This window comes from Vitis vinifera, chromosome 5 (genome assembly GCF_030704535.1).
Source record: "Vitis vinifera cultivar Pinot Noir 40024 chromosome 5, ASM3070453v1".
In the NCBI taxonomy this organism is placed as follows: domain Eukaryota; kingdom Viridiplantae; phylum Streptophyta; class Magnoliopsida; order Vitales; family Vitaceae; genus Vitis; species Vitis vinifera.
This window is the reverse complement of record NC_081809.1, coordinates 16,098,702-16,124,940: the sequence shown is the minus strand read 5'-3', so window position 1 is coordinate 16,124,940 and position 26,239 is coordinate 16,098,702. Positions and strand designations below refer to the sequence as shown.

General features: G+C 33.4%; 2 protein-coding genes and 1 long non-coding RNA gene across 3 annotated transcripts; all 3 read right to left on the bottom strand.

The window, feature by feature from the left end:
* Positions 1-350: 350 nt before the first annotated feature.
* Positions 351-3,640, bottom strand: LOC104879374 (uncharacterized). The gene is made up of 2 exons (XR_785859.3): positions 3,460-3,640; positions 351-1,625 (listed from the first exon to the last, which is right to left on the bottom strand). It is a non-coding gene; the product is annotated as an uncharacterized LOC104879374 (long non-coding RNA).
* A 2,313-nt stretch (positions 3,641-5,953) lies between these two features.
* Positions 5,954-25,517, bottom strand: LOC100259001 (ER lumen protein-retaining receptor). The gene is made up of 6 exons (XM_010652039.3): positions 25,136-25,517; positions 21,686-21,951; positions 21,137-21,252; positions 6,563-6,636; positions 6,372-6,435; positions 5,954-6,281 (listed from the first exon to the last, which is right to left on the bottom strand). The coding sequence occupies exons 1-6, from the start codon at positions 25,224-25,226 to the stop codon at positions 6,245-6,247; spliced, it is 648 nt and encodes a 215-aa protein (XP_010650341.1). The 5' UTR covers positions 25,227-25,517; the 3' UTR covers positions 5,954-6,244.
* Positions 9,100-15,896, bottom strand: LOC104879375 (uncharacterized). The gene is made up of 3 exons (XM_019220214.2): positions 13,954-15,896; positions 13,521-13,848; positions 9,100-13,431 (listed from the first exon to the last, which is right to left on the bottom strand). The coding sequence occupies exons 1-3, from the start codon at positions 14,419-14,421 to the stop codon at positions 13,271-13,273; spliced, it is 957 nt and encodes a 318-aa protein (XP_019075759.1). The 5' UTR covers positions 14,422-15,896; the 3' UTR covers positions 9,100-13,270.
* Positions 25,518-26,239: the final 722 nt, after the last annotated feature.

The window sequence follows — 26,239 nt, the reverse complement described above, 5'->3', positions numbered from 1 at the left end:
GCCTTGGAAGCTGCATCTTATCTAATGGACTTATCATTTGAAAGATTTCATTTTAGTAGGAGGCAATATAGACTAAAACCATGAGCACTTCATTAGTATAGCACAGCTCCAATCTTGAAATAAACGCATTTACTTGATCAATGTGATGCGTTTTTTTCTTAAGAACCAATTCATCTTTTCTCTAGGTTTGGATCATAATTGTGAGATTATAACCAAACAGAAAATTAAGGAATGAAGTTCTACAGTGTCGAATTTTCCCACTTTAATTTCACAAAACAAAACCTGCAAACTTGGATAAATAAAACTGAAAATATTACCTAGATGTTGGTATGTACAAACAATGCAAGCTGTTGTAAAAACATCATGAATAATATATTGTTTCCTTTCCATGACAGTTACAGAAATGAGAAAGGCTAGATCTGATCTCAACAAGCAACGATAAGAACCCAAATGAACTAATAAATCCATTACATTCGTACCTAGGAAAGCTTATCTCCAACAACATTTTACTCGCTTCAAGTGTCTTGTGTCCTCTTCCAAAACCAACGAAACCAGTAACCAACCTAAAGTGTCATCCTCTGCTCTTTGTCTCTCTCTCTCACTTTTTTTTTCTCCTCTCAACTCGGGCCACCTCTCTCCGTTTTCACCACCAGCTCCCTTGGCGAATTGTGGTTGTGAATGAAGGTGAAAGAATATGGGTTTTTGGAGTTAGGGTTTGGTTCAAGAGAGAAAAAGGGATTTGGGGGTAAATCTCACTATCCATTTTGTTATGTTTTAGTAAATTTTTTTTGAAAAATCAATCTATGTGGAGTGTCTAGTTGGACGGTGACATGTACATGAGTCATGTCATCAACTTAAATGGACAGCTGATTTGGACCTTACTTACGTGGCTTTTCCAAGCAACCGATCCAACTAGGAGAGTTGTTAAAGTGTAGGAGGGCATTTTTGGAAGGGCCTCAACATCACTATTACAGTGTATGAAAGACCATTTATTTTCCCCAAAATCCATTGAATTTGAAAAGTAAAAAAACAAAGTTTCTAAAAAACAAAATTTTGCCCCTTGGTGTATGGTTACATAAATTTCCTTTGAATAATTTTGTATTCTCCACATTTTTTGCCCACATCACCTTAAAAGTGGTCTACCTCTCGAGCTTGAGAGTTACTCTTGTCAAACTCAATATCTGCAAGTCTCAATCTTAAAGGCTAGGAAATGAATAAAATAAAGATGGAATTTAAAAAGTCCTTCACAAAAAGAAATCGATACCCGTTTACTTGATATCTCACACATTTATTATTATTATTCTTTTTATGTACATCTCCGATTCTCTCCCCTCTTTCTTTATCTTTCCCTCTCACTCACTATATCGTGTTAAGTAGTTCCTTTGATTATATTATCAAATCTACTAGTTAAGAAAAAAACCATGTAGACATACACTACCTACTATTTTTTATCCATGAAAATGTACCAAAATAACAACTTTTAGCCCAAAGAATACAATGAGTTCTGAAAGATAGTAACTACGATAAAGGCCTTGCCCTTCAAGAGAACCATTCATGATTGAATATCAGACATCTTATTGGGAGATCTCCAATTGTAACTCTAGCTTGAAACTGAGCAAGTTCCTCTACATTATGAAGGCATACATAACTTGAAAAGTTATTCAACCAATGAAATATGCATAAGTTGTTGCAAATAGAATAAAGTCCTTCATACTCATCAAAAGACATATATAAGTTTAGGAAGTTGATATTCGGTAAAAAAATATGATGAATATTTGCATAAAAGATTATGATAAAGAGAAAGGAAAGAAATTGATTTCACCAGCTTGATATGCCCGTTAGATTTTGAACATGGTATGCCAAAGTAGTCAATAGAATGGAGAGAGGAAGAGAAACAAAATCATGTGTCAACAACTCACCTAAAATAGATTAAGAATTTGTAGACATAATAATGGAATCTAATTGATCCTAGAATTGGCTTGAAGATAAAGTAAGCAAGGAAAGAATACATAGCAGAGTAGATATTCTTACTGGTACCTTTAACTATCATGAATCCAAAGAAGAAATCTCACAAATAAAGTCAAATGAACATCCCAATAAAGGGCATTTGATTAAAGATGAACCCTTAGTGACAATAGTCTTCTTGTTTATTTTCAAAAAATAAAATAAAATAAATTAGAAAAGATGAACTCTCCATCTTGATTAAAGAATATTAGTGATAAACAATCTAAAAATCTAAAAATCTTGATTAAAAACTACAAGCAAATGTCTAACAAATATAATTTAGAGTTTGAGAACTCATTAACATTTGGCAAACTCAATGGGTTGGAAGTTTTGGTTTTGCATTTGCTTATGATGTAACCTCCAATAGATGAAAAATAAATAAATAAATAAAGAATTTTTTTTTTTTTTTTTTTTAAAGAAGGGTAAGTGGGTCATGAGAGTCTCGTTGGGTTGCAAAGCAAATCATTTAGGCTATGTTTGGTTCCCGGAAAATTTGAGGGAAAATGCTAGGGAAAGAAAATACAAAGGAAAACTAGAAGGAAAGAAAAAGTGAAGGAAAATAAAAAAATAGATTAAAAGTTGATAAATTATTTTTTTGTTACTTCAAACTCATTTTATTTATTTTAACTCATCAATATAAAGATTAAATAATTTAAAAATACATAAGTTTTTAATTAGTTTTAATTATATTTTATTTTCTTTGATATTTTTCATAAGACAACCAAATATGAGAAAATCATTTTCTTTAGCATTTTTTTTCTTTCCTTTGTACTTTCCGGGAACCAAACATAGCCTTAAAGAAATGTCTGAATATTAACAACTCAAAACCCTACCAGGAAAAAACATAACATATTAGGAAAGAAGTTTAGAAAAGTAACTGCACTCAACCTTCCCAAATGATTTAGAAGATAGTGGAATGATTAATAAAACCTTGTGATTTTCAAATTCCTTCATTCACAAGAAAATCGATTGAATCCAAAAGGCATATATTGCAGTCAATTGGGACAGGACATTGAAGTAGGTGTTGTAAAGATCAAAAGAAATCTTGTGAATTTCAATTTCCTTGTGAATTGGGTTGAATAAAACCTTGTGAATTTCAAATTCCTACATTCACAAGGAAATCAATTGAATCCAAAAGGCCTAAAACTCAATCAATTGGAACAAGACACTGAAATAGGTGTTGTAAAGAGCAAAAAATAGAGAAGTTATACCTCATAATTAGGAACCTAAAATCTACCTCTAAATTCTCTGACAAATGCCTTAAAAAACAAGATGATGTAAAAGAAATGAGGGAAAAAAAAAATCATAAAGTGAAAATTAGATGTAAGACAATAATAATGATAAACAAGAATCAAAGAGTGAAAACTGTATCAAAGGCAATAGAAAAACAAGAGAGTCATGATGAGAAATATGAATTGCATAGAGAATTATATAAACCTAAAATAATGTTGGTACCCGGTGAATGCAATGGTGGTGTTGGTGCCAGAAATACAAAACAAAAAGAGTCATGATGGTAGTAAAGCGGCAGCCATTGATGAGATGACAGTAGCGACAACACTAGTTTTTGAGTCTTTGTGGTTTTCAAGCAAGGGTTTTAGTGTGTACGAGGAAGAGGATGAGTGGAACAGATCTTAGGCTAATTATACATGGGTCCTACGGTAGTAGTCAAGTCATATGGCTTTTAAAATTCATATGGTAGCGACTCAAAGAAAATTGTGTCTATTTGACCATATTATGGTAGCGATCAAATAATAATTGCAGATATAGCACAACTGTAGAAGCAGTCAACCCACTCCTACATCTACACGATTTTATTAATTTGGCAGGGAACTCCATCAATACATTTTAGACACAGATTAGATAGAAGTAAGGCTATACGTTACATTTGGTTGCAAATTTTATTAACCTCTACTAAAATTATGTGACTATATGTTAATTTTTTTGTAGTGTCAACTTAGAGTACTTGAAAAATGTTCAATAAAGGAAAACAAACTCAAAATCCTCTAATAGTTTCATGAATTAAACATTTTTAATTATAAATACAAAGAGAAGATACAATTTAATTATTATTTAAAAAAAAAAAATCTTAAAGTTCAAACGTGCTAAGGTATTCAAAATTTTCAACCAATATTTTTGCAAATTTATGTTAATAAAAATTTTATATCAAATCATAATAAAATGATTTCAAAATATTTTTACTCGGACTATCAAATAACAAATAATACTCAATTAAGTGAGATTTTACAAATGAATGGCTAGTTTTAAATTCATTCCTTTCTAAAATGGATGAAATCAAACTCTTAATGTATTAGTAACTTTAAACCAAACCCCTACAAGTTGAAGTTCAATGCAATTACATTTCCCATCAAAGGAATGCAAAGGTTGACAAAAATTCCCTTGCCGACTAGGGTCAAACAAACCAAAGGTAACAATTTTGTTTCATTTTGTTAAAAATTACAAACAAAAAAATGTAATATCTTCGTATTATTCTATTATAAACAATCAAAGATGATCTAACATGTCTTTTATGAAAGAAAAAAATGCATTTGATTCATGTATATATAGAAACAAAATAGCATTTTATATAATTCAAAATAATATGTAAAAGAAAAAATTTATTTTATATTAATTTCTCTTACTTCAAAGAAGCGCACACAATTTAGAAGATTTTAATTTTGAAGAACTCACTATTCACCTAACATAACATATGAAAAATAGCTAATACTATTTCCTATTTATCAAAAATAATAAATTAACATTTCAAATAATATTTTATGTGTAAATAACATCATCATCAACCAATTTGAGTAGAAGTAATTAATTTTAAAATTTTTAAATTCTCAACTTTTATAAAACTCTTGCTCCCAAAGTTAGTTCCTAAGAATATTGTATTTTTCTTATTTGTTTAAACCAAGTCTCTCCAAAACCTATTACTTTTATTTATTTGAACTAAACTTATTATTATTATTATTATTATTATTATTATCCAAAACCTATTATTATTTGCATCCTCATAGTGTGAGTAAAACTAAAAAAATCGATAAATCGATCCAAACCAACCAAAATTGACCATATTGGTTTAGTTTTCAAAAATGAAAAAGGTCGATTCGATTTGAAATTTTTTAAAATTGATTCGATTGATTTTTGGATTAAAAAAAATGAACTAAATTGATATAATAACTTTTATATATAATAAAAACTGAACCAATTAGATTTAGAGTGAAAAAACCGAACCAAACAAAGCCTTTTGAAGTCAATTTGGTTTAGTTTTTGTGGATTGGTTTTGACCTAACTTAATAGCCTTTTTTTAGCCCTAAACCTAGTTATAGATTTGTATTTATTTTGAACTCAAATCTCATTAATTTAAGTTTATATTAAGTCATAAGTCTAATTTGTTTTTAAAATTAATTGAAACCAACTTAGATTTGATGTTGAAAATATATTAAATGCACTTAGAATTAATTTGACCATAATATAAAATTTTTGATAAAATCTAATATAAAAAAGTTATTAAATATCAAACAATTATATATAAGTTTTAGGATATTAGTTTGATTCGATTTTTATCATATGGGAAACAAGAAATTCAAAAACCAAATTGACAAGATTGGTTTTCAAAATTTTAAAACTGAACCAACCTTTTTAATTTTTGAAAACCGAACCAATTTGATCGATTTTGGTTCATTTGGATTGGTTTGTCGGTATTTTTCGGTTTTGCTTATACCCCTATTGAAATGTGAGTAGATATTTTAGAGAAAAACAAATGTGAAAACAAAGCTCCGATTCTGCCATTGGCCCCAAAAATTCCTAACCTACAGGCAGAAACAGAAGGCCTTTGCAAAGAAAAACAAAGCTCATTCTGTTTTGTAGGTACAAAGAGGATGATGAATCATGCATGGGGATATGGGGGTTCCTATCCCACCTTTCAATCTTTTCTCTTCATAAGAAATTAAAACAAAACTTTGATAATAGTAATTGAATCGATTCCTTAATTTTCAATCATCTCACCTAATAGTAAACTACTTTGCACTACAATCCCAACTTGGGTCTTGCAACGATAGTCACAAATGAATAACCTTTATGAGTAGGTATTTTTATGGACAGACCCCCTTGAGAAACTGAAAACATATATATCCACTAAAGCAACCAAAAAGACGAACATATATAAAACAAAAACCCCAAGTGCCTATATTCTTCTCCCTTTCTTGGTACTGCTTGGCCTGCCATAACTCACACAATCTCAAGCTGGTAGGTGGAGCTTTTCATTGTTCTTCCAGCTGGAAACCATTAAAATGGAGTGAGACCAATAACAAAATCAGCCAGCATACATTGAGATTGATTGAAAAAGATTGAAAAGTTATGGTTACCTATGGAAATAATAATAGAAGAAATCAGCATAAAGCAATGTTTGAACAAGCCCTGATATCCAAGCTGCAAAAGTAGAATTATTGCATAAATGAGGTGTTGACATGCATGATTAAAGACATGAATATGTGCATGCCTGTGCATACATATGCATATGAGAGAGAGAGAGAGAGAGAGAGAGAGAGAGTCATACTGATCCAATGGACATAGTGTGGCTCCGTAAAGTAGCGGTAAATCCAATTTAAAATATACAAGGCTCGATATGCACTGTAATAAGAGAGGTAGAAACAACAAATATATAAATTTTTAGCAAAACTTTGATGAAATAGTGGCTGAGATAAACCCTACAATGTGGCATCCAAATAATGGCAGTTAAAAGTTGCTTGAGATTCTTCTTGCAATACACTACCCAGGAACAATAACTACAAACAAGAAAGAGATGCAACATGCACGAGAAAAACACTCACAATAGAATTTTATGGCCAAAGGGGAATATACCTTGCATGACCAGGGAACAATGTAAGTTTAGCCAAATAACATGGCAAAAGTCCACTGCCTATAATTTCCAATAATCAGCTTTAAAGGACTTCAAAGGAGATGACATACATGTGTTTGGTAGAACAAATCTATGTTTCCATAGACAAATATACATAATTTTAATATTTATATCTGAACTCCTGCTGCAAACTTAACCATCTGGTTTTGAAGTATTAGATTACATGGGCAAATGTGAATAAAATTTGATGCAACAGCCCAACACCAAGATAAATGTAGTAAGACTATAAATAATGAGTTAAAAGTATGATATCAGGATAAAAGAGCACAACATAAACCAAACTAGGGGAAATGCATGTGGTCGATCCAATCATCTCCAAGGAGAGCTATCAAAGATGAGCTTTCTAGACCCATTCAAAATAGAAAATCTCATGACTAATCTCTGTCTCACAATTCAACTTAAATGTAAGATTAGACTTCTCATTTAACCTCAAGACAATGTCACAAACTAAGCACATCTTATTTCAACTCTGATTAAATCTTGCCCACTAAGCAAGATTCAACTGTAGGCTTGCATAAGAGTTGCATGACATAATATCATTCTCACACTTCAATTTAGATTTATGCCCTGCTTGTTTGCAGACAAAGAATAGGAAAATATAAGATCTAAATTTAGAATCATCAAATTTTCATTCCTTGGCACCTAGAAACAAAACAACTGTGCATGTTCTGGTTAGGTTGCCTATTTTATTATAAGGCATGGTTTAAAAGCCCCCATGAAAGTAAAGGCTTCAGCATGGCTGGCTGGTGACAATTAAAAAGATCAATACTAATAACTTGCTATAGTTGAGGAGGCATTCCAAAGCCTTGTGCCTTCACCATTGTATAATGTGTTGTAGTTATGGAGAATTGATTTATTTCTCCATTGCCCAATGGCTATATTCCTTTGACACAGATAATTTCCAATGGTTTTTTAGGCCCCTCCTAAGAGTGCTGCAGTTGTGAAGACTAGCCTTCTCAGGGTTTGGAGAACATTAGGAACAAGGTTCTCTGGTGAATGGCCATTTTCACCATTCTTTAGTGATCTGGCTAGAGATAAATGTCAGATATCTTTTAGACAAATGGAGATGCATAGAAACACTATAGGAGTCAACATTCTCTCTCCTCTCTTTAGGCCTTGGCTACACAGCTCATCATGGAATCCTATTGAGTACTATTGTGTTGAATTTGGGGATCAGCCTCTTCAAGTATTTTTCCTCTAAAGCCTCTACGGAAGATTTGCAAAACCTTGTTAATTATATGAGTTTTTAGACAAATATCAGGGCTTAAGATCAATTTAGAAAAGAGTACACTCTTTGGCATCAATACAAGTTAGGATTTGGTCCCCAAGTTGGTCTCAATGCTTGATTGTAAAGTCTCACATTGGCCTTTATCTTTTTTGGGTCTTCCACTAAGAGGGAATCTAAAGGCAAGCAGATTTTGGGATCTAGTGGTTGATAGAATCTTAAGGAGAATGGATGGGTGGAAAAAAAACAAAAACTTTTTGCTCTTTAAGGGTAGAATAACTTTAATTTAGTCATGCTTGTCTCACATCCCTAGCTATTTCTTATCTCTTTTTAAGATTACAACATCAATAGCTTTAAAGATTGAGAAATTGCAAAGGAATTTTCTTGGGTTTGGTACTGAGAAGGGTAAAAAATATCATCTTATCAGTTGGGACATAGCGTGTAGACCAAAGGAGTTTAAAGGTTTGGGGTTTAAGGAACATTTCACCCTTTGGCATTAGGTCATCAAGTATTTATGAGACACATTCTAAAGGATGGGATACCAACATGTTGCTCAGATGTTCACATCGATGTACTTAGAAGGCCATTGCACAAGTATTCTAATATTTTTCTTCACACACCTGCTTTCATTTGGGTAACGGGCAAGAATTAATTTTTGGTGGGAAAATCAGTGTTTCACAATATTCAAGTCTTTATAGAGTTATTACAATAAAAAACCTCACCATATCACAAGTCCTTGGTAACTCTTCTTCTTTTTCGTGGAACTTTAATTTTCATTGCAACCTCACTGATTTGAGAATTGAGAACCTTGAAAGATTTATGTCCTCTCTCACTCTTGTGCACTTGTCTCTATCCATCATGCACACAAGAGTTTGATCTTTATCCTCTTCAAATTTATTCTAAATAAAATAATTCTCTTTAAACATGTCCAATTTATATAACCAATTCCTTTTTCTCCAAACAATTTTTTATGGAAATCAAAAGTCTCATCTAAGGTCAAGACATTTGTTTTGGTTAGTGGCACACAAGAAGATAACACAAATGAAATGCCATAGTTGAGAAGACCTTACAAATCCCTTAGTCTTGATTGGTGCATCTTATGCATGGGGAGTGGACAATCAATCAACAACCTTTTTCTACATTATCCTATAACAATATAAGGCTATGACACAAGTTATTCAGTCTAGCCAAGATAGATTAGATGCCACCCTCGACTATGTGTGACATGATGACAATTTCATATAAAGGTTTAGGGAGTTCTATCAAAGGCAACACCTTAAGGCAAATCGCTTATCTCATACTGCCTTAGGTTTGGGAGACAAGAAAGAAATGTTATGATCTTGGAGCAAAAGTGGAATACAGTAGAGATGTTGTGGGATCCATGCCACTTCTATTCCTTCTTCTAGGACTCTTGTATCAATGCCTCTAAAGGCATTCTACTCAATGTTATTCAACTTAGTTAACATTTGTTCATAAATCAAAAAGGTTGGGGACACAATGAGAGGAGCTTAGTTCGGAATTGAGATGTCACCTATGTATATCCTTAAGTCGACTAAACAATTTTGTATAATTCTCCTTGCATAGTAGAGGAGTTTACTCATACTTAGATTAGTTTGTTGCATATTGTGGGGAGGACCCCTCATCCTTCTCATTTACCTTTTATAAAATTAATAAGTCTTTTGTAGTTGATCAAAAAAGAAAAAACCACATTTGAAAATGCTCAAGTCCTATAGAAATCATTGTCATATCCCCATCCTTGAATTCATCAAAAGGTCTCCTGAGATTAGCATAAGCCTTGTATGTTTCAAAGCCAACTGCAATGCTCTCATATATTTCATTATGAACCTCCCTCACGTGACTAGCAAATTGCATTTGAAGGAAAAGGAATTAAATCAATGGGCTTTCAAGGTTGCAAACCAATAAAAATTTCAAGAGGATTGAGCCCTATGGTCCATATATGGAACAACACAAGCAAATTTGGTCATGGGAAGTAATCGGTTCCAATTGCCAACATGGCCATCACTAAGCATTTTAGAAGATCACCATGGCTACAATTAACTTCAGTTTGATCATCAATTTGTGGGTCAAATGAGGAAGAGAAATTAAGTTAGGTGAGGTAATCCTAGATTGCATGGCAAATCGCTTTTCTCACAATGCCTTGGATTGTATAGTGAGAGAGAAGTGTTATGATCTTTAAGGAAAAGTGTTATAGAGATTTTGTGGTATCTACTTCACTTCTATCCCTCCATCTGGCCCTCTTGTACTGACGCCTTTAAAGGCATTCCATTCTATGTTATTCAGCTGACTTGGCATTTGGTTTGTAAATCAAAAGGGTTGGGGACAACAATAAGAGGAGCTTAGTTAGGAATTGAGGAGATGTCGCCTATGTATACTCATGTACCTCTTTTTCATAATTACCACTTGGATGCTAAAAAGATGTACTTGATAGTAACCAAATGCATAGCTACCAACACGTATGTGCCAATTGTCATGCCTTTTAGGTGCAAGCAAAGCTAGCACAATACATGGACTAAGACTTTCACTAAATAAACCCATTCAAAAGTAACTCAACTTATATTTTAAACATTGCATGCTCTAATAGATTAATATGACATGTTGGTAGGTTAGATAATTGAGAACCTTACATTAAATCAATGGTATATTAAACTTCACACATTGGTGGCAGCACATTGGATAAATCCTCCACTGCAACATTTGAAAAATTAAACAGCAACTTGGACTCTTCCAAGGCACTTCGTCAGTTGGTATTGGGTTAGATCTTTGTTTACTTTGGGCCTTGGCTAGGATAGCATAAAAAATACCATTTTCCTTATTCTACCTTTTGAACTTTTTTCTTATTAAGAACAAGCATAGGCTTCTTTTGAGTTCAACAAAATTCTTCAGCTTCTAATCTTGACGTTTCTTTATTTGTTCAATTCTCATAGGCTTCACATGTTGTAAATGTGAAATGTAACCCTTCTTTAACTTATGGAATCAAAATAAATAACAAGAAATCAACCAATAAAGGGCTAGAGTACCTAGCACCTAACACCTTTATGAGGGTCATGATAAAGGATGGTCTCCATGAGTGGCTGGTTATGTCATTTGATCTCTCTAATGCACCTAATGCCATTATAATGGTCATGAAATGGTGCTCCAAGCCTTTATATGTACTTAACTGTAGCCACTCTTCATGTCACTCTTTGAGAAGATTGTAAAACCTGCCATCGTACCCAAGATATCATGAAATCTAGGTATTAGAAACTTGCATTTGATTGTACTCTTGTTTAATGCATGGATACAAACACGTAAACAACAACTGTAATCCTTTTTAGATGTAAGCAAAGATAGCAAAGCCCTAATCTCATTTGAGGAGTCATCCGCTTCATCATTATTCATTCTTGTGATCTCTTGTCTTGGCATCAATGTACAAATTTCTTTTTGGGATTGTCATGCATAGTTCCCTTTTCTCTACATTTAAAGCAACGGACTTTGTTGTCTAGCTGTTGATCATCGTAGAAGCTCTATTTTTTGAATCAGCTGCAATATTAACTTTAGGGCCAGCCTACATTGTAGTTGTTCTCAGTGCTCTCCCATTTTCATCATATTTTCTAGTACTTGTACTCCCTAACTAGGGTAGAAAACCTTCTAGTTAGTGGCTGTTGCAGATACTTTTCTACCTTCAAAGCCAATTGGAACACTTTGTCAACATCATAGAGACAATGTGTTACCATTTAGCTGTGAATTTCATCCCTCAATCTGGTATTAAATTGATAAAGAGTTTGCCATGGATATTCAACTTATACAGAATTTCAGCTCCTTAAACTTGTCCATATACTCGATCAGTTATCATGTCTCCTTTCTTAAGAGTGGTCATTTAATCATAAAAATCATCTTGCTAATCATAAGTTAGGTATGTATTTTTGTTTTAACTTCTATTTCATCTCAACTCAATGAATATTTCATGGCTATCCCAAAATTTTAGACTTGTTCACCTCACCTGTTCACTAAATTTGAACTTGTTTAATGAGTTTCATAATAGCAAATTGAACCTGCCTTTTTATCCATCATATCATACCAATCAAAGTACCTCTCCAAGGTAGCTAACAAATCTGAAAAGGCTGTAAATTAATTTTTCCAGCAAAATCTATTACTTTACACATACTTTCTTTGTAATATCACCAATCATGCCATGTTTATCATGTCTCTCATGCCAATCTAGCTCCATGACATCATTTGCCATATCTAAGAGAGTAGTTCAAGGTCTTTCAAGATAGGAGAGAGAGTTGAACCAAGTCGTTGCTCCGCTTTCTACCCAACACACATGCTCCCTTCAACCTTCCCCATAATCATGCAGAGAAAAATCATCACCTAAAACTTAGACCACCTATGGTTATCATAGTGGTTTGATAAAAAAAAAATAGTTATCATAGTGCTATTTTAGGCTCTGATATCAAATTTGGTGATGATAAAAGTTTCAGCACTATAGAAATTGTTTCTTTGTTTTATAATGATATGAGAAATCAAAGAAACAAAAGAAAAGGAATAAAAAGAAACATCCTTGACAATCACACATAAGGTACACTAAGCAATCACACTCCAGAAAGAAGGCATTTGCACCCTCAAAGGAAGGATAATAGTTGCTAAAAACTTATATTAGAATTCTGGTTCTCAGATTTCCTTTATAGACTCTTTTAACTCTCTTCCCTAATAGGACCAAAGTTTTTAAAGGCGAAAGCGTAAGGCGATACGTTTTTGTGTTTGTGAGGCGAGGCGAGGCGTAAGCCTCGAGGCGTTGAGGCGTAAGCTTTTTGAGCCTCACATTATATAATTAATTAATATTTTTAAATATATAAAATAAAATAGCATAAATAGAAACATGAAAACAATTCATTAGAATCATAAAAAAAAAAAAGCATACTAGTACCCTACTTTCACAAAAAAACCATAACAAAGTCATAAAATAGATTCTAGATTCAACTATACTAATAGTTTCAAACTTTAACAAAAAACCATAACTAAGTCATGAAATAAAAAATAGAGTCAACCATAATAATAGTTCTAAACTTTTACAAAAAATCCATAACTAAGTCATAAAATAACAACTAGAGTCAATTGTTTCAACTTAAATCCTCATCCTCAAGGTCATCATCATCCTCATCCAATGTATCAATAGTAGGAAAATGTCCACTATCATGTATCCCCATTTCATGTAAATCTTCATCTTCATCAATTGGTGTCAAATTCAACTCCTTCTCTTTGCCTTTGCCTCCACTTGTACCTAGCATAAAGAATTAATTAAGTGTAAATATTATAAGTTTTTTTTATTAAATTTAATCAAATTTATGACTTCAATTTTTGAGTACTTACTTGGTACTTCATTATGTTTCCTTTTGTAGGAATGTGAAGAAACCATGTGATCCGATGATGTTTCAGTCTCTTGGGAGTTCGATGACACAGCTCTAATGGCATCAACACTGAATAACTCATTATCTTGAAGCCAACAAAGATTAAGGGGGAGGAGGGGATCTTCTTTCTCCACAATCCATTCATCATCCGAATCAATCTCCTCTACCAAAATCGGATCAACATTTTGTTTCCTTTGTAGACTTCGCTCTCTCAATCTAGTGTTGTATCTTACATACACTAGAGCATTCAACCTTTGATGTTCAAGTGTATTTCTTTTTTTTGTATGGATCTACAAATAATAAAAGTATCAAATTTATGTGTTAAAATGAAATAAGGTTCTCTAACATTGACATAGAAGTATATGTATAAAAATTTACAAAAATAGAAGTATTACCGACTCAAATGTTCTCCAATTTCTTTCACATCCCGAAGCACTACAAGTAAGGCTAAGGACTCGAATAGCAAACTTTTGCAACTCCGGTGTTGAACCCCCAAAACGCATCCACCAACTTGTAGGACTTCTTAATGTTCGAGAATCAATTGCAATACGACTCCCAAATTCACCCATTGCTTGGTCATATGAGTCCAACTGAATGTCAGCTTTTAAACGTTCTTGATAATCCAACATCCTATCCATGCATTCAAATAATCCCTTCCTCACCTCATCAGCATTAAAGAACTTATCTCCATACCGCAATTGAGGATTAAGATAATAACCCGCTGCATGTAAAGGTCGATGAAGTTGCGGAGTCCATCTTGCATCAATTTTTCTCCAAATTGGGCCATATTTTCTCTCCACACCCCGACAATTAAATGCAATCTTCTCCTTAGTTGAATCCATCAACTCATAAATATAACCCATGGCTGGTCTTTCCTCTGAATCAACCTCTCTCAAGACACTAACTAATGGAACAGTGGTCTTTATGCAAAAAACAACATGAGGCCAAAAATTTGGATCAAACAACACTGTACTTTGAGTTTTCACACCTTCTACCTTTTTAGCTCATGTGCTTAAACACCATTTTTCTGAAGAGAACATTGCTATAAGAGCTTGCTTTTGCTTATAAAGACTTTGGAGAGTAAGAAATGCAATAGCAAATCGTGTAATTGCTGGACGAAGCAGTTCATGATTTTTTGTAAATGTTCTCATCAAGCTAAGAACCCAAGTATGCCCATATATGAACTTCACTACTTGCCTAACTCGAGATAGTGTAGTAACATGAACATTTAACTTTCCAATATCCTCCAACATCAAATCAATACAATGAGCAGCACAAGGAGTCCACCACAATTTTCTCCTTTTTTCCATAAGCCTCATTCCAGCATTCACATAATTAGAGGCATTATCAGTGATGACTTGCACAACATTCTCCTCTCCAATTTCTTCAACCACCTCATCAAGATATTTGAACATCAATTCCCCATTTTTTATTGTATCAGAAGCATCAATTGATTTCATAAACCAAGTGCCAGCAGGACTATTCACCAAAAAATTGATAAGACACCTACTCTTTCCATCTGTCCAACCATCTGACATAATTGAACATCCATATTGTTTCCAAGCTTTTTTCTGATCTTCCATAATGATACTTAGGTCATTCACCTCTTCTTTAAGAATACATGTCCTTAATTCATGCATAGATGGAGGCTTAAACCCGAGCCCAAAATTTGCAACAGCATCTATCATAGGAAACCAATAAGGATCATTCACAGTGTTGAATGGGAGACCTTTTGAATACATGAACTTACCAATTTTTCTACACACTTCCTTCCTTCCTTTCTTCTTGCTTCCACTTTGAATTCAAAGTAGTTTGTCTAGGTTGTGAAGTGGTAAATTTATTCATGGGTCCCCTAGGAATAGGTTCCCCACTCCCACTTACACTCCCACTCCCACTCCCACTCCCTAATGTCCCTATTGTTTTAGACAAGGCACTCTCATGCATTGAAGTTGGACCCATACCAATTTCTTGGAACAATTCATTTCTTTTCGTTTTTTGATCCTTAAAATTGGCCAATGCCTCTTTGCATTCCAATTTAGCATCTTCACTAACCTTGTTGCATGGTTTCATACCATGATGAGTTCCGGCTAAGTGATGCTTGAGTCTATTCACCCCTCCCGTGCATCTTTGATTGCAAAATTTACATCTTAAATATTGCTCCCCGGCAACTTCAATAACATACTTCCACACAAAATCTTTTTTTGAATTTTTCAAATCAAAGGAACTCATTTTAAAAAAAAAACACCAATAATAATATTCAAATTTCTATATAATAATATAATTGACTAAAAAATAATAACAAGACATAATTGAAAGGAATTTAAAAATGAAATTCAAAATTTAATTGATTTTAATTTAAAAAAACCAACATTTGTTTTAGAAGAATTTAAAAATTATACACATAAATTTCAATTAGAATTTAATAATGAAATAAAGAAAATTTGGGTGAAAAATAAAATTAAACAAAAATAAAAAAATAATTTAAAGCAGCCAATTTACTGAAATATTTAGAAAATAAAAATGGTTTGGGTGAAAAATAAAATTAAACCAGAAATATAAAAATAATTTTAAGCTGGAATATTTACAAAATATAAATGGTGAAGGAGAAACGACTGCTAGTTGAGAGTCTCAGACAGAGAGCTGGTCAAAATTGGGGTCAAATGATTTAAATAGATATATATATATTATATATATATATATATATGCATATATATTGGATGGCATTTGATTAAAAAAAAAATTTGATGAACGAGAACGAGAACGAGAAGGAGACCCTGACTGCCAAGAGAGAGCCAGCCTCTCTGCGTCAATTTGTCGACTGCCATGGAAGATGAAGAAAACCATGGCAGATGGAGAAAAAGATGAAGCCGAGAGGGGGAAGCATTGGAGACTTGAAGAAAGAGAGATTGCGACATACCTGGAGATGAACGAGAAGGATCGCCGCCGGAGAAGATGCTCTGCGATTGGTCGTCGCCGAAGAAGATGCTCTGGATTGGTCGCCGCTTGAGGTTGAGCACTCCGTCGCTGCTTCAAGTAGGGTTTCCTTTTGGAGTTTTTCTCCCAATTTCTGTTTGCCTTCAATCGGGACTCGGGTTTTGCTTTAGGGATCAGATAGGGCATTTTTTTTTTAATTTCTTCATGGCCACATCAGCTTCTACAACGCGTGCGCCTTATTCTCAGAGCGTAAAAGGCACGATCAAAGCGCGCCTCAGACATGCCTCAGTGGAAAAGGCGTATGCCTTTCTCGCATTGCGTTTTATTATTTACGCGCTAGGGCGTTTTTGCCTCGCCTCGCCCTAAGGCGCGCCTAAAATACGCCTTTGAAAACTTTGAATAGGACAACATTCTTAATTTTTACCTTTCCTCACAAGAATAGGAAAAGAATATTACCTAGAAACTAAAAAACAAACAATAGAAATTTTCCTAATATAATAAGAAGGCTAATAGAAATAAAAACTTAGCAAAAAGTGAACGATCAACTAAAATAGAAACTGAACAAGCTAAGTATGGTCAGTCCCAAGAGGAACTTAAATCATTGTTAACATCCCAAATTAAGGCTTGGGCACTGGAACAAGCCTTTACCCTTGTAAATCTGCAAAAGACATTTCAAATTTGCTCAACATCACAAAGTTAAATCCTTTTCCCAAACAACAAGAATGGGATTGACTATTGAAGCTGAGATCCTTGCTTTAGTGGACGTTCAAGTAACACAACTTCATGGTAAGGGAGAGTCTATGTTGCTGACAGCATGGACATCTTAAGAGAAGTGCAAGTCATGAAAATCTGATTCATGGTTGCACAAATCTATGGACTTTACTATCTTCTTTTCTTCTTTGAGTCCCTTCCATTTTATGTACAGAGCTCTAAATCCTTGTCTTCTCTTTAATATTAGGACTCTGATAATCCTGATTCAAGGGCACAATGATGCCAATGTTAGCATACATGGTGGTAATGACAGTGGCAGTAGTGACAGGCAGTGTCTCCTTAAGGACTTCGGAAATTTCTACCAGCAAGGCATATACTTCTCTAAGAAATTAATCTGATATTATCAGACAAGTGAATGTAGATCCCATGGAACTATACTGCATTAATAAGTACAAAGAAAAAAATAATAAAAAATAAAATAAAAAGAGAATGTCCCCATCTGCCATCCCTGTTAGATTAGTTCTTACACAGTTATTCTTTTTTCCTCCATACTATTGTATCCATAACACACATCAACGAGAAATATTCAGAAATTTAAACACTGGCAATAGAAGTTTATTACAATAGATACTGTAAATATGACATCCATCATGATTAGACCTAGGTAACCAAGAACCATCCTATTTAAGTCCCGGTCGATATGCGTGTCATAGTATTTCTAAGAATGATGAATGTTCCTATTTAACACACATCAACGAGAAGTAGTCAGAAATTTAAACACTGGCAATAGAAGTTTATTACAATAGATATTGTAAATATGACATCCATCATGAATAGACCTAGGTAACCAAGAACCATCCTATTTAAGTCCAGGTCAATATGTATGTCATAGTATTTCTAAGAATGATGAATGTTTTGGTCTTGTTTCTTCCAAAAGCTCCGGATTCTTACCAAGGAATTTGAGCTGCTACTAGAAGGAGGTGGCTCCAATGTTTTTCTTTCTCAAGAGAACCGCAAAATAATTTAAGCCTGATTATATCAGAGACAAACTATAAATGCTAGTCTTTGTAATCTCATCCCCTAGATGACAGTTGGATCAAAATCTCTCCCTTTTTCTCCAATCATCTTCAACCCCACTTATTTACTTATTTAAAGGCAAGAAAAGCAATAGATTAGTAACACCCAAAAAAGGTGCACAAAGCAGACAAGATGTAAACAAGGGCACCATAAGGCAAACAACAAGATGAGGGAAAACACAAAACACTCCCTCCCCTTACTTGCATCCTAACCAATTGAAAAAATCTACTGTAAATGTGGCACATCCTCTATACTCTTTGACCCACTGCATAAGCTCTACATTGTCAAAAGCCCTCCTATTTTTCTTTTTCTAAATAGCCACACGCCCCACCCCCCACCCAAAAAGGAAAAAAAAAAGAAACAAAAACAAAAAGCACAAAGGAGTGGCTTTCATGCTTTATTTCATGCTGATGAAAAGTCGATGCCAACTGAGTAGAGTTGTTTTAATTGATGAATTTAGCATCCATACAATTCCAAACAAGGAATAGGCTAACTGCCATAGAATTCTTGCCTCATAACAATGAAGGAGTATATGCTCAACAGATTCTTCCTCATATTTGCACATAAAACATCCATTCACCAAAGTCCACCCTCTCCTCTTTAATTTATTCATTGTCAAGGTTCCTTTCCAAACTACTTCCTAAGCAAAAAGGCTTAATTTTGTTGCAACCCAAGGATACCAAGTAACAGTCACTGGAAAAGCTCTGATCTCCCATGCTCCAACTAAGAGTATTAGGATTTAACTGAAAAGTTGTCACTCTTAGAGGCCATTCACACCGCCCTCCTTAACATCTCTTCTTATAGAATTCCCTTGCAATCTTAGAAGGAATGCTTCAAAATCATCCACCTCCTAGTCAAGGAGTATTCTTTGAAGGAGCTATAACATACAACAACAATAAAGAAACCCTCAAAGAAGATCCCCACATTATATTTTGTCCTAAAATTTTAGTCCATAACCCTCACGTTTCTTCCCTAAAACTTCCATATAAGAATTTGCTTCCAAAGAGATTCCCTTTTAGACATAAACCTCCAATACCACTCACTAGGAAAGCCTTGTTCAAAGCAGAAAGATCACAAATGCCCATCTCCCCTTTCCTTTTTTTGCATACAAACATTTGACTAATTCACCAAGTGAGGCTTTTCTTAAAGAATTACCCCTCCCCCAAAAGAAATTCCCTTTGGATGTTTTCTAATCTTATGCCCACCCTTCTTTGAACAATAAGCAGCAACATGAGACAAATGAGGTGACTCCACAAGGTACTATTAATCAGAGTTAACCACCCCCCCTTTTGTCAGATATTGTAGCTTCCACATTGCAAGTCTTCTCTGAAACCTCTCTGCCATATGTCCCAGACCACCTTCAATTTGTAGGATATTCTCAAAGGGAGAAGCAAATACATGGGTGGGAGCATCCCCACTTACGGTCAGTAAAGCCTCCACATCAGAAACACCCCCAACAAGAATCAACTCACTCTTTTCCAAAGTTATCTTGAACCCAAAAATGGTCTCAAACCACTTTAAAATCCAACTAAGATACATCATCTAATCTTTGCATGCTTGACAAAAAATCAGGGTGTCATTAGCAAATAAAAGGTGAGACACTTTGTCCACCCCCTCACCACCTCTACCACCCATCTTATAGCCCAAGATGAAACCCCCCTCCCCTGTTGTCTTAATAAAACAGCTAAGAGCGTTCATCATATTCACGAATTATAAGGAGAAAGAGGGTCTTTTGGCCCCTTAGAACTTTGAAAAATGCCAACAAGAGTACTATCAACAAGCACTAAGTATCTAAATGTAGAGATACACCATTTAACTTATCCAAACCATTTTTGACCAAAATTCATTTTCTTCAAAACCACAAGAAGGAAACCTTAATATACATTATAATATGCCTTCTCAATGTCAAGCTTGCATAAAACGCTATTAGAACTATCTTTCAATCTCCAATCAATGACCTCATTTGCAACCCTTCTATTATTGTAATATTTTTCCTTGTTTTTTTTTTTTTTCACAGGAAGAATCAACAGCAAGCTTTTACATCTGAAAATCCTTGAATGCATACTATTGTTTTTCCTTTTTCCCATTCCAAAAGCATAACAGAAAAGAAATGGGTAGATCGAGACTACATTGGGAAATATTTGTTTAAGTTAGAAAGGTTTTATGATCAAATTAAATTCCAACCAGTGATTCATTTAAGAAGTAATAGAAAAATCAGCTTCCTCCATTAGATGACCAAGGAAAGAAGTGAAAATGATCTAACATAGAAGTTAGATAAGGATGATAATTTTTTATTCTGTACAATCAACCCCAACAAGTTTGGTTGCTTTAGCTCTTCTCTCCCGTATTGATGAATCCCCAATCAACTAGACTTTGAAGTTCAAACTGGTTGTGATTAGCATTGAAAATTTTCTAGAATGATTCCTCACTTGATTAATGTCCTATAGGTATGTAAATCATCTTTGCTTACATTAAGAACAATGATCTACTCTTTGTAGTATCCACCCAGACTCGATTTGTTAAAAAAGAATGTCGCATAAGAAAAAATTTTGCATGAGAACATAGAAAAGCAACAAAAAGAGAGAGATAATGTATTTAATCAACAATCCAAGCTATTTGACATTATATGGAAGGTATGAAGAAAAGATTAGGAGCCAACAAAAGCATATTAGATCATACTTTGAGATGAAAAAGTTCAATAGTCTAATGGTAAAATATATAGCTTTAATTAAAAGTGACAACAAACAATAATATCATCATGATAACAAATGAAAATCATGTGTATTAATGCAACTTCATGAGCAACAACACTTGGCCGGGAATTGACAGAACAAAAGTTTGAAAACGATTGATTACCCGAGGAGAAAAACATATTGTCCTGTCAAGTTGTCAATATTTCTAGTCCTTTGCAATAAAACCAGTTGAGGAAGTATGGCAACAGCTTCCAAGTATAAGGAAAATGCCCACAATACCTGCTCAAATATATTGGATGGAAGTATTTACGAAAGATAAAAAAAATAAAAAAATGAGACACTGATAAATATTTGTTTCCAAAAAAGGAGAATATTCGATGATACCATTTCTTTTCATTTTATAATTACTAAATATATCAATGTGGTCTTCTAGTTACAGAGAGGATTTTAAACAGTAGACTTTTCTGAGAACATATATAAGCTTTGTATATAACAATAATTTTTTTTTTTTTTGATCAATAAGTATAAGATTGTATTGCAAAGAGGGACTAAAGAAGCGACCCACCGAATTATAGTATAAAGGGACTTACCCCCTTACAAAAGGGCCCAAACATCAAAGGACAAGGCAAAACAAAAAAACCTCTCCCTTAACGCATACACACCCAATCTATAAAATCTATTAACAATAATTAAATGGAACAAAAACGCATACCTCTAGGAAAGTGAACTTCTCATTCATAACTAGGGCTAAAAGTAGGCAAGGAAGCACAAGGAAAAAATGGCGAAAGGTGTCTTGATCCTTATCATAAGATCTTCGAACAATCTTGTGGTGCCTTATGTACCAAACGATTGAGAACGAGCTTCCCAAGAATATTAATTTCATTACAGTATTATAAAGTGAGATATAATCGGTAAATATATCCAAATAGCGAGTTGCAAAAACAAGAGCATAAAGTTCTTGAGTCTTTAGAGAAATTCCTGCATAAAATGGAGGAGCCAAATATCATGGATTAAGTCAAAACAGTTTGTTACAGCCAAAACGTAGGAGCGACCAGATTAAACACTGAGGTGAAAGCCAAAAGAACATATTGCAAGTTATTACCAATGAATAAATTACAATAGCACACTAGTCCATGTACACAAATATTAAAAAAGTTTTAACCACATAACAGCAATGCTTATGTATATTGCAATTTTCAAATCCAAGTAATAAAAAATTACTAAGCAAATGAAGTATGACCATTTCAAATAATCAAGTTGAGGATAGGGTTACACATACATAAACACACAAATCCATGTAACAATATGTTAACTAAATGTCAAGGTCTATACACACACAATTTAAGTGAAAATTTCAAATACTAAACACAAGAGTCACAAACCATATATGCACACATCCATGTAACAGATATCCTAATAACAAAATATCAAGCCATGTACCTATAAATTCAATATTTCAAATTCAAGTAACCCAAAATTACTATCAGCAGCTTAAGTATCACAATTTCAGTAAGTCAAGATGAGAATCAGAAATTTATCTCTCTAATATAAATCCTAATAAACAGATGATCCTAACAAGATAACTATAGACAGTACCACAGAAAAATAATTCTTCAGCTTATGGGTGATCTATTCAACTGTGTTAGAGATCACTTAGAAAACAAGAAATTAGTAAATAATAAAAAAGAATAGATGAGTTAAGCTTAACTGCAAGATTTTATGTGCTAATGTTGCATGGTAGATAATGTTTCTAGTAAAACAGAATATATCATATGCTGGATCCAACTTTTCCGAGGAATCTTCAAGATTGGATGTATAGATAGTGGGAGAATTCTTGGGAAATAGTTAGGTATGAGATGATGGGTTAAGTAGTAATGAACAAAATGGAGTGTTGGTGAGAACTTTTTATTATAAGTTATCAACTTATTTAGGCACGGTTTTCACAGTTAAAGAGATGGGTAAATTGAAAGCACCACAAAAAGTGGTTTTTTTCTATTTTTTTCTTTTTTTCATTTTTTGGAAGCAGTTTGCAAGAGCATTCCAAACTTAGATCATGTCATGGTAAGAGGCTGGAGCTTGACTTATTGGTGTTGCTTATGCAAAAGGAAGAGGAACTAGTGCATCACCTTCTTATTCATTAACCAGGTAGCTCTGGAGTTATGGTCCATGGTGTTTATTGCTTGGGTCACTAAGATCTGGAAAGAGGTACCAGAGTTGGAACAGTACACAGTACACACACACACACAATGCATGAGCTGTCCTCTATATTTGGCCTAGTGCATCAGGAAAGAGAGGAATAAGATGACTTTTAAGGGATATACCCAGAATTAAAGAGCATGGGATGCTTCCTTTACAATCAATGCTGAGATGGTAGGTGACTTGTGGATTTAGTGGATAAAGAGATGATTTTCCTTTTTTTTTTTCATTCCATATACAGTTGAGATTGCTGCTTCTGAATACATTTTTGTTGCACATGGGTTGCTCCTTATGTAGCACAGTTTTAATCTAATTTCTTTGTTACCAAAATAAATAAATAAATGATAGAACTTGCCACTGCTAAAAGTAAAAAACATGACGATTAATTTTCATTGATATATATTGCCACCAATTGGGGGTAGGCAAGAATATCACTAAAAATATAATCTAAAATTAGTAATGAAGAATCTTTTTTTGTTGTTAGGCCTTTTGCCCTAGATATAGTTGAAAATACATGAAACAGAGAGATCGGAATTGCAAAAAATCTCCGAGAAGAAAGGAGGTGGCAATTTCATTTGTCCAACTTATTATTTACAAAGATGTTGGGTCACACAGAACATTCTTGGACAATCCAAACATTGTCACATAGATACCATTTTCCATTAGATTCATTTAAGACCATAGCTTCAAGGAAATTCTAGATCATAATGTCTTCTAGCACAATCATGCCCTACATTCTATTTGGCATTCCACTTATTCTGAATAAACCAAATCTTCTTAACAATGCAAGAGTTCATCTTCACAGGTACCATGAAGATATCACCCAACTTTCCCCTGTCTTGCCCTTAATTGGTGTCATCCCTAACTTCTTAGGAATGTGTTCATTTGCAATTCCCTCCATCTTATTTTACCACCCATCTATCATAGAATCCTCATTTTTAGCACCATTATTTTATGAACATTTTGGTAACCGCCTATCATTTCACACCATAAAAGCAAGGTTGGCCTCACAACTGTCTATAAAATGTCTCTTTAAGTTGATGAGAGCACTTGTTTATCAAACAAAATTCAAAAGCATTTACCCACTTCATCAGTACCCTTTTAATTTCATTGCCCTTTTTAATCAAGTCATTTGTATTGATGATCAATCCATAAAAAAATAAAACAAAATAAAATAAAATAAAATAGAGAACAGCACTATCTGTATATCTCCTAGTCATTAATATTCAAAACCCATTAGATCCAAATCAAGTTCTCATCAAATTAGATTATGTTGTATGCATACCAAAAGAAAAATATAAATGCTATAATACAAACTCTCCATCGTCCAAAAAAAAAAAAAAAAAAGGAAAGAAAGAAAGAAAAATGCTAGTCACCTAAAATCAATTTGCTAAGAAAAATGAGAAAATATCCAAGTAATCATGATTTTGTGCCGTCCTGAGGCGATTGTTATCACAAAATTTTCTCCATCCCCATAAACAAAACTGTCAAATATTTAAGCAAACCCAACCAATTATCCAAATCACACGAGTTTCTAACACTCTGATCCACAGGTACAGAGTCCAGACACAAACCTTCACAAGCAACAATGTGAATGACATAATACTTCCATCATATCCCACGCTTCTCAGAGCATCAAGCGTTCCACCAGTGTTTGGTTTCTCAGAAAATGTAGGGAGATAAAAGAATATAAACGGTCAGGTCTCAATATATCGTAATTTCAGTCCCGTAAAACAACCCCACTTATCTTTATCTAACCGAAATTCAACAATTTCCAATAAAACATCATAGAATTAGAACCCAAGATCTAAAAATCATGGTCACTCTTTATTTATGCTCTGATCTCAGTTTTTTCAGCAACCCAACGTGGCGAATCAATGTAGAGATCCGAGACACAATAGGAAAAAGAAACAGCAAAATGATAAATAAATAAGAAAAAATTGAACAAATGAGAGAGAGTAGTGACCTGCGCATGATTTGATGGTGTGAATTTTGAGAAGCAAAACCAGGACACTGGCCAGATGGGTCATGTCCCCTGCTAATCTGAAAATGTTCATTTTCCCTTTTTATTTTTGCTGAGTGTTTGGATCACTGGAGAATTATGGACTCCAACAGACCTACAGGAAAAGCTTTCCCAGAGATCCGACTGATCCAACCACACCAAGGACGGAATTTTTTTTTTGTCTTGCGGTTTTTAGGATTTTCCTCTCTTTTCTCTCCTCTCTCTGGTTTTTCCTTTTTCTCCTTTTTAGTTTTTCTCTATAACTTCCCTGGAGCTTAGGAGAGTTCAGGAAGGCACCACGCAACGGTAAAGAATGGATGGTAATAAACCCCAGCCTACCCCACTCCTGCTCGCCATGTTACTTATTGGATACTTTTATCATTTTAAAAATAGGCAAAATTATTCCAGGATTTTTTTTTTTTTTTAATATTCAACAATTCTCTTACTTACTTTCCGGATTCATCCCCTTTGCTAAATAGTAAATACACTCATTTTCTCATTTTAATTTTTAATTTTTTTAATGAATTATAATATTTCTAAAATTCACATCAATTTTAATTTATTTCTAAATTATAAGAAATAAATATAAAATAAATAGATGATAATTTTCAAATGAATAATATATTATAATTATAAAACTAATTAAAAATACAAATTATATGTTTGTTTTTTAAACAAGAATAACACTATATTATTACTATATATATATATCATGATAATGGTTAATAATATGTTATTTAAAGTGATTTATCAACCAAAATGTAATTCTTTTTTTCTTTCTAAATACATAAATAAACCAACATTTTTTCATTGTATACATTTACTTTTCCATTACCATGCGAATATTCTAGATCGATTTCATCTAAATTCTCATTATAATTGATGCATTTTTTTAGTTTCAATTTATTTTTAAAAATGATTTGGAAAAATTTATTTTCTAAATGAGAAAATTTAGAAAAATATAATTATATGTGGAGAATACGTTGACATAATTATTTTATATGATATCTTGATCACAAGTCTTTTGAATCACCCAATAAGATACATTATCTCAATCTTATGAGATAT